Source organism: Phoenix dactylifera, chromosome 18 (assembly GCF_051530095.1).
Source record: "Phoenix dactylifera cultivar Ajwa chromosome 18, Ajwa_hap1_PhDact_Kaust_v1.1, whole genome shotgun sequence".
Taxonomy (NCBI): Eukaryota; Viridiplantae; Streptophyta; class Magnoliopsida; order Arecales; family Arecaceae; genus Phoenix; species Phoenix dactylifera.
In genome coordinates, this window is record NC_143207.1 from 15,765,515 (window position 1) to 15,778,364 (window position 12,850).

The following is a 12,850-nucleotide window of genomic DNA, read 5'->3' on the forward strand; positions in this document are numbered from 1 at the left end:
CCTTCATTCATAAATTAAAATAGCAAGTCCGGATCCGATCCGGATCAAATCTAATCCAGACTTAAATTTTGAAAGTCGGATTTCGATTATACATAGATCTGATCTGAATAATCCGTTGGATCAAAAATTATAGCCGTAGACCTGACTCGATCCTATTGAAGATCGGATCGAGTTTGGGTCCAAAATTAGAACCCAAATAAAAAATCGGATCGGATCACGGTCACTCAAAATCTGACTCGACCCATTTGCTGTTCTTTTAGACTAAAAAAAAAAGAAAAAAAAGAAAAAAAGAAAAAAAAAGAAAGGGGAAGCGTCTGCTTCCATATTCACTTTACCCTTTCCTCAAACCTTCTCGCCATGAATATCGTTCCTCTAAGCGTAATCCTTCAATTCTTTGCCCCATACTGGAACTCTTTAGGGCTGCCCATTCTCGAAGCCGCTGATGTTGCAGGGAAGCTGATACCTCTCGTGGAAGCTATTATCCCGCACATCAGATATCTCAGCACGAGTGGAGAAAAGGTGAAAGCCCTAACCGAGACCATGGATAGATTGAAAGCTACAAGGGCTGGCCTCCTGGAAGATATCAACATCGCCGACAGAGAAGGGAGCAAGCGCACTCCAGAAGTCGACGACTGGCTCAAGAGGGTGGAAGCGGAAGCAGGTGAAGCGACCAAAATGGAACAAGCCTGCCGGAAGAGGAAGAGGGTGTTGGGAGTCCCCCTCAACTGGGTCTCGAGCTACAAAGACGGCGAGAGAGCCACGAAGAAGGCTAAGGTGGTGGAGGAGCTGCAAACTGAAGCACGTTCTATCGTCGTCACGAGGAGGTTGCCACCGCCGTCGGTCCAGGAGATGCCTCCAATTCCCTGGTTGGTAGCAATTGAGTCAACTGTGAACAAAGTCCTGCTTCACCTTGATGATGATTGCGTGGGTATCATCGCGATTTGGGGCATGGGAGGGGTCGGCAAAACCACTCTCCTGAGCCGCGTCAACAACAGTTTCCTCCCTGGCAGCGATAGGAGCTCGGAGTTCGACCATGTGATATGGATGGTGGTTTCTAAAGAGTGTACTCCGGAGAAGCTTCAGAAGGGAATAGCCAAGAAATTGGGACTGGATCTGGAGGCCCCCAGACAGGTCCTCTTCGAGTACCTCAGGAGAAAGAACTTCCTGCTGCTGCTGGATGACCTGTGGAGAGGCTTCGAGCTGGAGGATGTGGGGATCCCGCGTCCCGGCACCGGAGGGAATCAATATAAGCGCAAAGTCATGCTCACTACCAGATCGCACGACGTGTGCAGCAAAATGAGCGCCGACGTCCGGATCAAGATGAAATGCTTGGAGCAGCCAGAGGCGCTGGATCTGTTCAAATTTCATGTCGGTGAGCAGACCCTCAGCTCTCACCCTGACATACCTGACCTTGCAGGAGACGTTGCGAAGGAGTGCAGAGGCTTGCCGCTTGCTCTCAAGACCATCGGAAGGGCCATGAGCAACCGGAGGGAACCAATATACTGGAGGCACGTAATCGAGCTGCTGAAGGACTCTAAGCATGCTGAGATCCAGGAAATGGAGATCCTACCGGAGGAGGGTGAAGAAAGAGATTTGTTTCGGTTGTTAAAGCTCAGCTATGATAACTTAAGGGATGACACGACGAGGCAATGCTTCTTGTCCTGTTGCTTGTGGCCCGACGGTTATCAAATTTGGAAAAATGAACTTATAGGCTGCTGGATGGGTCTAGGCTTAATCGATGGATCAAATGGGAACTTGTTCTGGGGTCACGAACACATTAGAATCCTGGAAGGAGTGTGCTTGCTGGAGCCTGGTGAATTTGAAGGGACGGTGAGAATGCATGATGTTATTCGAGACTTAGCACTATGGATCGCTTCCGACTGCAGGCAGAAAAATAATAAATGGTTGGTTCAAGCTGGTGTTGGTCTGAAGGGAGCAATAGATGTGAAACAGAAATGGGTTGAATCAGAAGCAACAGAAAGAATATCGCTAATGAATAATGTTATACAAATGTTGCCTGAATACCTTCCTGATCGCCCGAGTCTCAAAGTCTTGATGCTCCAGAGGAACATCTTTCTTAGGTGGATCCCATTTGACCTTTTCCAATGCATGCCTGCTCTAACTTACCTAGATCTATCCGATACCATGTTGGAGGAGTTACCGAAAGAGATTGGCATGCTAGTTCAGTTGCAGTATCTTAATTTATCCTTTACATACATCAAAGCATTGCCGAAGGAGCTGGCACGTCTTAAAGAGCTGAAGTATTTGCTACTGAGATCTACAGCTCGTCTCTTAAGAATACCTCATGGTGCGATATCAAATCTTTCTAAACTGCGGCTGCTTGATCTCTTTGGAACCAGGTGTGTAGGCTGGCAAGTTGATGGTGGCAGAGGTTGTGGTAATGAAAAGAATACAGCAAGTTTGGAAGAGCTGGATGAACTGAACTCAAAGGTGATGTTGTCGACAACTCTTGGAATTACGGTAAATGCAATGCCGGCCCTCCAAATGCTCTCTAGGTTTGACAATGTAGTTACCCGGCGCCTCTACATAAAGTGGATGAGCTTCTCGGCGTGCATTCAGTTGACACCATCCATCGTCAAAGCCCAATTGGGAAGCCTCAAAATGTTGAAGAGCCTGCAGAAGCTAACGATCGAACATAGCGAGTCCTTGGTGGAGATGGAGGTGGATGGCGAGGACCGGGATCATGACATGGATTGGCGACTTCCACATCTTGAGGATCTCCGACTCCGTTACCTTATGAAATTAAAGGTGGTAAATTGGACGAGAGTATCGATCTCAGATTTTCTTCCGCAGCTGCAGTCTGTGATAATTGAATTCTGCGATGATTTAGAGAATGCTAATTCAGTTCTGCTGCTCCCACGGCTCGAGAGACTAGTGATATATTTGTGCGCCAAAATGCAGCGAGTGATCGATGAATCAGTAGGTAACCATGTTGGCGTTAACTCGGCACCTGCCTTCCGTTGTCTTAAGAGAATGACTCTGTATGAATTAGGGAGCTTGACTAGCATCTGTGACCAGGCAATCAGTTTCCCTTCTTTGGAAATCATTGAAATTGGTCGTTGTGACAAGCTGAAGCAGCTGCCCATCAAGATCATGGAGAGCAACTTACGGAAGATATGTGGCGAGGAAGGATGGTGGCAAAGCTTAGAGTGGCAGGATGAGAACGTGAAAGCCTCCCTCCACCCCTATTTCAGGGAACAATATATTAGAGAAGGTGGCTCATATTCGAGTGGTACATTGGTATTCTAGAAAGGCAGGCAAATGCTGGAGCGAAACGGAGTGGAGTGAAAGGAGCGTAAGCCCACTGAACGGAACGAAGTGAAGTGACGGCATTTGCATGCCTTTGGGGCAATAATCTACTAGTAGTTTACCAGGGACGTTGATAGGGGTTGGGGGTGCGGGGGCAACGCCCTGTGATACAGTACAGAGGTATTTTGGGAGTTCAAAAATACATGTATCGGGCTAGGATTAGTATAAATATGTTGTAAGTTACACTACTTCCTGTACCCGGTTATTTTGCTGGCACTGACTCATGCACCTTTGTTGCAGAAGTACATACACATGAAATTTGTCATGATAACATGCAAATTGATCCTTTTGGCCTCACTTGGCTCTGTAGATGTATATTGTTTAGGAAATTGAACAGATACCATGTATTCTTCTTTCCCATGATTAATATGAAGAGGGGAACTTTTGTCTTCAAGAAATTGCTTACGCAATCTTTCTACAGGACATATTGCAATTACTTCTGTGTCTATCCTTTATTTTAACCCTATCATGGCAATTTCTAATGCAACATTTGTTTAAACTACTTGCAGGTCTCGGTCTCCATTCATTAAAATGTTCTCCATTGTTAGTGATTGTTAGAATTTTGTTGCATCTGAAAGTTTTAAGCTACCTGCAGATGAGATCGGATGGATTTCATTTTTCTGTATCTAATATAATGATGTGATTGATTAGGAATTCTTCCAGTAAATGGGGATTCCCATTCTATTTTCATTCAGCAAATTGATTTGAATTTGTCCAAATGCACGAGTAATTCTCACACTGCAGGGTCCAGGTACTACATGTTTGATGTATATGCATATTTTGTATAGATGAGTTTGTTTCCATTTATTCATGATGCGAGGACAAGCTTGAATGATTAAGCCAGTTGTGTTTCTCTGAGTTTATTTATCATATTGCACTGTTAAATTTTAAAATGAAAAATACCGCACAATGGATGTAAGATGATTAATAACTTTGGTTATCTCCGAAAGTTCTATATTTTAATATCTTTGTTTTTACCTTTTCTCTAATGATGCCATCATTGCACATAGATCATTTGAGTAGTTTGCTTTTCTCTAAAGAGGAAAATAGGATGCTGAATTAAGCATGTTCTATATGGCCTTTTCTGGCTTGAGCCATCTAAGCTTGTGATGGTGGATAAATGGTTGGGTAATGATGTTTGACATGCTTTTGATGCCCATGCCTCCATTATAAATTGTCTAAGACATAGGATACAATAGTATCATATTTGGTGAGAGGGATAGACTATATTCTTATTTAAGGTTGTTCTCCTGACTGGATTCATATTCGCTTTTTTTTTTTTCTAAATATGATGCTGGTAGATGGTTTGATTATCTTGTAGCTCATTTTTAAGTATTATACTTACTGCAGACACTGTAACCTTGGAATCTATCAGAAATTTGCTCAGATCAATGCTTGCATATTTTCTTGTGGAGTGCCAGTTGATTTATTCAGAAAGAGTGGTAGTGCATTTCCTCATCATTCATTTACTCTGAGGTAATTTTGAGGGACTGCTATGGGGAAGTGGCTTTATTGTTGAAAGTGCTTATCTTCAATGCTCCGAAGTAATTTTTACATAAAGAAAATCAGAAAGTGGCATTGGGTTACTGTGGTCAGGTAGTGCAATAGTTTTCCGAAGAGAGATGCTGTCATCAGAAGAGGATATTTGATTTGCTCTGCTTAATAATGTCCTCATAATTCTACTAGATTTCTGGGCCTCCTATTACTTTCTATCATATATCATCAGCTTCAAATGAAAATTTTGGTTTGCTGGAAAGAAGATTGGCGTATCACTGCTATTGAAGTTTTGTAGTGTATTTTAAAAGGTAGGAGACGAGATGTCAAGGCTTCGGGGATTAAACATCAGAGGATAGACCAGACCTCTGGATTGAACATGTTTGACATAATTGTCGAAGCTAGAGGAAGTGGGATTAAAGAGATGTACAAGTTGTAGGTTTTAAGTTCAAAGAACAAATATATGTGTGCATATCTTTGAAGTAAATGGGGCCAGTTTTGGGGTTCAAAATAGGTCCAGAAGGTGGGCCAAATTCAATGGCATATATTTAAACACCATTGAGTGCATGGCACGGCAATGTCATGCGCACATGGAAAATGATGAGATGAAAATATCTCATCAGGGACCAGAGTAAATAGCATAGGTACTATTAGTGACAGCATATGATTTATTTGTCTGTCCTATTCTAATTTAGTTTTGACCCTTGGTACAGAAGTTCATCCTAAGTTGGCTTTTGAATATATTTTTTCCCTAAACATCCAACTTAAACAGGTTAAGCTGGTTGCGTGGGCTGCATTTCCTATCACCATTCATCCAGGGAGGTGAATGTTTCATAGGTTCTCTGATCAAGTTGTAGCCATCTAATCAAGTGAGTGCATGGTTCGTTGGTGTTAGTCTTAATACAGTGGGATAGTATCTTCTGTTTTTTCTTTTTGCTTGCTTCTATGATTTCCTTACATAGGGATCAATGTTTTTAGTTGATATCAGCCATTATGTTTGTTGTCAAGGATCACAACAAAGCAGATGTTTTATGTTGATTCACCAGGTTTGAGATGTGGTTTTTTATGTTGATTCACTTGGTTTGACATCTGGTTTATGGGGCAGTATGCTGAGAATTATATCATGACCCTTCTTATGCACCATTCATGCAGCACTGATTTGTGTAAAGTTGTTGACAGTATTGATTCAGTATGAAAAGGTATCATAATGTTCTCACAACCACACAGAACTGAGGTCTAAAGCAAAGAATATGAGTGGCATGTGATTCCCATGCACCTACAACATGATTTACCTTTACTAGGATTCTTATTTGAAAACTGCAACTAGATGTAGTTCACTACCTTCATTTCTAAGCTATAATGTTCATTGTCACACTACCTAAGTTTGCTGTGAATTCTTACAAAAAGGACTGTAGAAGACACTACATTGACTCCTGCCTTGTAAACTTTGCCTTTCTAAAGTTTCTTCTGTACAGTGTTTCACCAATGAAATCTGCTTATTTTTCGTTCTGTCCACAAATTACTGTTAAAGATTTGAAAATTTAATATACAAATCATACGCTTTCACTGTGGCTCCTGTATGTCGTGCAGTCATGAAAAGTATGGTTCATATTCTGACCTTTATATGCCGAACTTTTAGTTATTAGACAACTTCAAGCCCCTACTTAATGCTTTAATATCATGAATACAGAACATACATTTGAAGAGTCACTTTAAATGTAGCCTGTTTTACATAAGTGTAGTCTTTCGTTGATGGTCCAGATTGACGTTCCCATGTTCAGTCATCAGTGGAGACTGTAGAATCTGGGATATTTAGATTTCAGCTGTTGTGCAAGTTAGTTTTAATCCAACATCTTCCCATTGGTATCTCTCATGTTTTTATTGGTAATGAGATGGCTAGATGTTCATTCCAGTTCAGCTACCAAGCTGAATGTCAAGGTCTTGGTACGATAAGGTACATTCCTATACCTGGAGGACCGTCATTCCATAATAGTTACCAGTTTTCACTATGTGAAATTGTCGCGCGCTCTGCTAGCCATTCTATAATTGCTCATTTTTGGATGGAGAAGATTGTTCGGAACTAAAAACATTATATGCTAATTTCTACAATATTACTCATGGGGTCAACCTGAGTCACTGATGGTTGCTCTATCAATCAATTTCTTCTTCCTTCTTCATCTAGTAAATTTTTACCCTCTGTTCTTAGGACTAAAATTTGGTGCTGATCTCTTTGTCGTTTTCTTCTTCTTCTTATTCTTCTTTCATACCCTCTGCAGAACTAAATTTTGGTACTCATCCTCATTCTGAAGTTACTGTGTAGTAAATGATGTTAGATTGTAAGTTCTTTCTGGTCTCTTAAGACTTTAAATTGACCTGATGGTCCAGGTCAATAGTGTCATTTTCAGTATGGCTGTAATCAGGCTCCATGAACTAATTCTCTCTCAATGCCTTTGCCTTTTTATTTTTGTTTGTGCTCAACTTGCTGACACTTATCATGCTTTCAGTCGGAGTATCTAATGACATCTAGGGTGGTACTTTTTAGTTTTGAGCTGGTGGTCACCATCATATATACTGTTCACTTTTTAATAGTGAAAGGTTTTTGGTAGGATTTACTCTGGCTTCCGATGGTTAATCTTTTATAAACTATATCCCTTGAATTTTTGATATCTCACTTGTTATAAATCATCTCACATATTTTGAATTTTTTCTACCTTCCATCTTGGCAGGCATAAAACAATCTCAATTCATCTTTATATTATTCAATCACCTGCATACACAGGTATGACCTTTAAAGTTTTGTTTGCTATTGATAATTACTTTAAAGGAGCTTGGTTGCTAAGCTCTCTTGTCTTATACAAAATCTCAATGAAAAAATGGAGGTATATCTATTTCTTAAATATGTTAAAAGTAGGTATGGTGTGATCCCAAAACTTCTAGTTGCCAAGCAGAATTGTGTCATTACTGGGACAAGCCTGTACTCAGAGAAAAATAATGTGATTTTATAAGGTTGTTAGATCAATTTTGCGAACTGCATTGTGCTATACCAACTTTATGGATCGCAGTAATGCAAACCACATCCACCACCTCTCAAAATTATGCTCATTTCTGGGGCCACATCCTTTGTCTATTCCTTTATTCCTTGTTTCCTTGGTCCTCTGAGGGATGGAGATGCTGCTTACCTTAACCTGGCAATGAAAACGATCCTCTCTTTCTCTCACACACCCGGATAGCTATCATCTTGGTAGGTTGGATGTTTGTGGGGAGGCTTCAATTTGCCTGCAGACAACAGATGTCATTGACCATCAACAACCAGTGAAAGTATGGCGATCCACATCATGAACTCTCTATGAAGCGAAATGTTTTATGGAAATTGATTTGCTTTTGTTAATGTTAAAAGTGGACAACAATAACTTTACTAAAAACATCCCCCTTTATCCTAAAATATGATTTTTAAACTTTAAATAAATAGTATATTAGTCCTAGTAGTTGCTTTTAACACAAGTAGTTTAGAGATGATAACTACTTATGTTTGTGAATGTGAGATAGAGAGAAAGAGGGGCCAAAATCTTTTCACTGCTTCTCTCTTAATATAATTTAATAAGCTGGACGTTAACACCATGCTTCTAAAATTTATTTATGTTCCTGGGATTTTTTCATCTTGGTGCTTCTAGTACATGTTGGCAAACTTCGTGTATCAAGCTTAAGAAAAAACATGCAAAATTAGAAATTAATTTATGCTAGGCGTACCATTTAAGATATTTATTTTAGGGACAATAATTTTTCCATCATACAAGTGGTTTTGCGAAAATATTGTTTTCAAGACACAAAACTCACACTTTCTACATTTTTAGGCTGCACCCCAAGTATAGCACACTAATGTCCACATACTTGCTAAGTTGTAAGAGAAAGAATGGTTGTAAAAACGTAGAGATAAGTTGTAAGAATAAAGAGGAGAGTTATCATTATGTGCCAAAAAAATAAAAAAAAAATGCAACTCTTCGTCAAAAAAAAAAAAAACTGCCAATAAAAATTTCAAATTTTCTCATAATAAATCATAACTCTATTTCTAAAAGAAAACATTTGGTCAAAATTTCAAAACAAAACTGTTGCTGGTGGTCCAAACCGAGAACGATTGGCACAGCGGTGTGAACGGGGTTCCGTTTGGGTTGCCTTGGTTGGTGTTGATTGCGCTCCACTTTCCACCGGGAAACCTGCAAGCAAGCCTCGCACCACCACTGGGGTAGTGGGGGCCCTCCGACGATCAAGTCAGAGGAGATCGGAGGAGAAGGAAAGATAATAGTAGCAAGTAGGAGAATGCTCTGGAAGTTCTTGCTTACCCTCCCCCTTCTCCCCCCAGCCGCATATATACCAGGCTGGGGGGTCCTTTTGGGGGGTTGGTCATCGTGTAGCACGATGGAGCTGCCACTGACATGGCCGTTACAGGGCGTCGTGGGGCAGCGCTGGGTACGACCATGACAGGGCGTAGTGGAGCTCCGCTTTGTACGGCTGTTACAGGGGATCGTGGAGCAGCGCCGGATACGACCGTTGCTGGGTGTAGTGGAGCAGAGGGCCGCGGCGTGCCTCTGGGGGATAGCCGGTCGTTGTCGAGAGATGTCCGACTCGGGGTCGGGCTGCGGAGACGAAGATGTCCGACTCGGGGTCGGATTGCTGGATCAAGGGGCAGCCGACTCGGGGTCGGGCTGCGGAGACGAAGATGTCCGACTCGGGGTCGGATTGCTGGATCAAGGGGCTGCCGTAGTCTTCCTGGGCGCGCGTGCCGGTCACGTGGGGCATGGTGGCTAAGTTCCCCCGTAACAGTAGCCCCCACTTCCGAGCCTGGAACCAGAAGGGGACGGGTGAAGGGAGTGATGTTTCGAGATTGCCGCCATCCCTCGGAGATGCGCGCGCGCTTCGAGCTCCCCGCCTTCTTTATGGCGTATGGCGGTTGTTGCTGACCTGGCAGTCTGAGGATTTCGGCGGACATCCTTCCTTAATGGCGTCGATTCGCCTTTGGGGCGCGAGCGACCCTTCGGCAGCCAGGCGTCCTCTGGCGTCACCGAGGCGTCACCCACCTTTCCGCCTATTTAACCGGGGCCCTCCTCCGTCCGCCTTTCTCTTTACAGACATCTTCGAGTTTCTCCTTTGCGCTGCCGTCATTGCCGTCGGACTATTCGCTTGCTCCTCCTTTGACGCTCTCGGAGCCGTTCTTCCTTCTCTTCCGGTTAGTTGCCCCATTCTTCAATTTAAGGCTCTCCATACTTTCTCCTTTTGTATTAGGGTACTCCAGTCGTTTCGGTCCTTTCCCCCTTCCTGACCCCGTCCTGTAGATTCACTGGCCATTAGGGATGGGCGAAGTGAGAGCAGACTGCATTAAGTCGGAGCTGGTCGCTGAAGACCTAGATAGGTTCGTGGCTCGATACCACCTTCCCGAGGCCTGCAATGTTACGCTCCCGGGGCCTGAGGAGAGGATGTCCCATCCTCCTCCAGGGAAGGTCGCCATCAATGAGGGCATTCTTCAGGCTGGGTTTCGCTTTCCCCCCTCGGATTTAGTTGTGCAGGTGCTTCGGGGTTTAAGAGTGGCGCCGACGCAACTGGTGCCGAACTCATGGCGCGCCCTGACGGCCTTCCAGGTTCTCTGTCGCATGCACGAGGTTCCCGCCACCCTGAATGTCTTTTGGGAATGCTACGGCCTGAGCGGCCACCCCCAGGACAAAGGGTGGTGGTGCTTTGCGGCGCGGCGAGGGTGCGGCCTCGTCAAGGAGGCTCCTTCCTCCATTCACGGCTGGAAGGAGCGTTTCTTTTTCGTTGACGCAGATCCCTCTTGGGGAATCAGGGCTACCTGGGAGACGCCGATGAAGTCTCCGATTGGCCTATCGAGGTTGTCGAGGGAGGAATCCGATGGCGTCGCCGTCTTGAAGGGGTTGGTTGCCGAGGGCCGGCTCCCCCCGGTGGCTTGCCTTATTTCCGAGGATACCTTGGTGAACGTTGGTCTGAGCTCGGTCCCCACTGACCGTGAGCCCGCCACCATTTCTTTTTTAGCTCTTTTCTCCTCTTTCGTCTCGTTCTTTCCTTCAGTTTCTCAACCTCCGACCACCTCGTCCTTTTTGCAGAGATCGACGACGTCATGCGGTCGGACAAGGCAACGGCTGTTGGTAGGACGTCCCTACTGGAAGCAGTCCGGAGGAAGAAACGAGCTCCTCCGAGCGGGGCCCCACCGGCGAAGAAGTCCCGCCGGCAGGCGACTCCGACGCCGACAGACGGGTCCGGACCCACCGATCAGGGGGACGCCGCGGGCGCGGACCGGGAGTTGACGCTGTATCAGCCCTCCGATGCCGAGACTACCGTTTCTCCGGAAGCATCACCCGGGCGCGCCCGAGATGGACGGGTCGGACGTGATCGGTCCCCAGCCCAGCCTTCGACTCGGTCGGCTCCGGATGATACGAGGAGGGACGCGCCGAGGCCCCGGCCGAGCGGGACCCTGTCAATTCCAGGGGCGGTCCCCGCCCCGAGCATGGTCAGCATGACTCTTCCCCAAGCGATGGGTAAGGGTAAGGCTGCAGAACCACTGTCCGACTCCGGGGAGAAGTCGGGGTCGGCCTTCACTTTCGCCGGCGCCCGAAACCTCATCGAGACGGTACTGCTGGAGAAGGACCGCAGGCAGGTCCGGGAGATGAGAGTCCCTGACGTTGGGGCTGCCAGCTGCGTCTGTCTCATGTCGGTGAGTGTTTTTTCGGTCGCTTTCATCATTTATAGGCTCTGTTGATCCCCGCCTGACGCCCTCGTTTTTCCTATCTCTTAGCTCGCCCAGTACATGATCCGCCTGGAGGAGTGCTACGAGGAACAGGCGAGGCTTCTGGCGAGGGCCGAGAGCCAACTGAAGGCAGTAGAGGAGGGAGGTCAGGCTGCGGCGGGGAGGACGACCAGGGACCTCGAGATGAGGCTCCGGGTGGCCGAAGAGCGGGCACTCGGCTTCGTCACCCTCGAGAAGCAACTGTTGGAGGCTCAGGAGCAACTCAAGGTTGCCTCGGGTCTCGAGGGCGAGATCAAGAAGGCGGAGGAGCGGGCCGAGAAGCAGTCCCGGAAGGCTGCCGACTACCGGGAGAGGTGGGAGAAGGCCCAGCGGTCAGCCGACAACGCCCGCAACCGAACCCGGTCTCTTGAAGCCAAGCTGGGCGAATTGGAGTCGGCCTTGGAGAAGTCCCGCGCGAGCGACCGGGAGCTTCATTCGCGCCTGGAGGAGGCTGAGGCTGCTCGCATTGCTGCCGAGGCGAAGCACAAGGAGGCTCAGGCTGATCTGCTGAGGGTCTCCTCCGAGGCGGACGACCGGATTGTGGCGAAGGTCTTGGAGGCGAAGGCTCAGATTATGGAGCGGGCAGAGGCGGCGCTGGCCGAGAAGAGTGCGGAGATCGGGCGTCAGGCGGTACAGGCTTATCGTCAGTCCGCCGAGTTCACCCGTGATATGTCGGAGGCGGTACAGGCCTATCGTCAGTCTGACGAGTTCGTCCGTGACATGTCGGACGCGGGGTCCGACTCCTTTGTCTTAGGCTTCGAGGAAGGCCTGGCAAGGGTGTCGGCTAAGTACCCCGAAATTGACCTGAGTGGGATCTCCCTTCTCGACTCCCCTCCGGCGCCATTGCCTGCTACTTCTCCAACCGTCTCCCTACCCCCTGCGGACGTGGCCGGCGTTCCCGACCCGGGGGTTCCTCCAAGCTGACCTTCTGTATTTTCGTTCTTTTCTTTGTGTGTTGGCGTTTTGCCAAGTTGTATGGGTCTCGGCCCTGAAACAATGAAAGTTAATGCAAATAGAGTTTCTTCATTTCACTTTCGTCCTTCTTCTTTTTAACTCTTGGTAGCGTCTCGCTGACTCCCGACTCTTGAAATTCTTCTGGCGCTAGGCCAGGTATCTGAGGGTTAGGCCTCAGGAAATTCTTCCGGCGCTAAGCCAGGCATCCGAGGGTTAGGCCTCAGGAACTTCTTCCGGCGCTAAGCCAGGCATCCGAGGGTTTGGCCTCAGGAACTTCTTCCG

At 46.3% G+C, this 12,850-nt stretch overlaps 1 protein-coding gene across 1 annotated transcript; it reads left to right on the forward strand.

Annotated features, from left to right (window-relative positions):
- On the forward strand, positions 1-3,728 carry LOC103706817 (disease resistance protein RPS5-like). Its single transcript, XM_089928361.1, has one exon. The coding sequence runs from the start codon at positions 358-360 to the stop codon at positions 3,268-3,270; it is 2,913 nt and encodes a 970-aa protein (XP_089784487.1). The 5' UTR covers positions 1-357; the 3' UTR covers positions 3,271-3,728.
- The last annotated feature ends 9,122 nt before the right edge of the window (positions 3,729-12,850 follow it).

Bases quoted from the DNA above. Each gene is read 5' to 3' on its own strand.
- LOC103706817 (XM_089928361.1), top strand. From the start codon at position 358: ATGAATATCGTTCCTCTAAGCGTAATCCTTCAATTCTTTGCCCCATAC.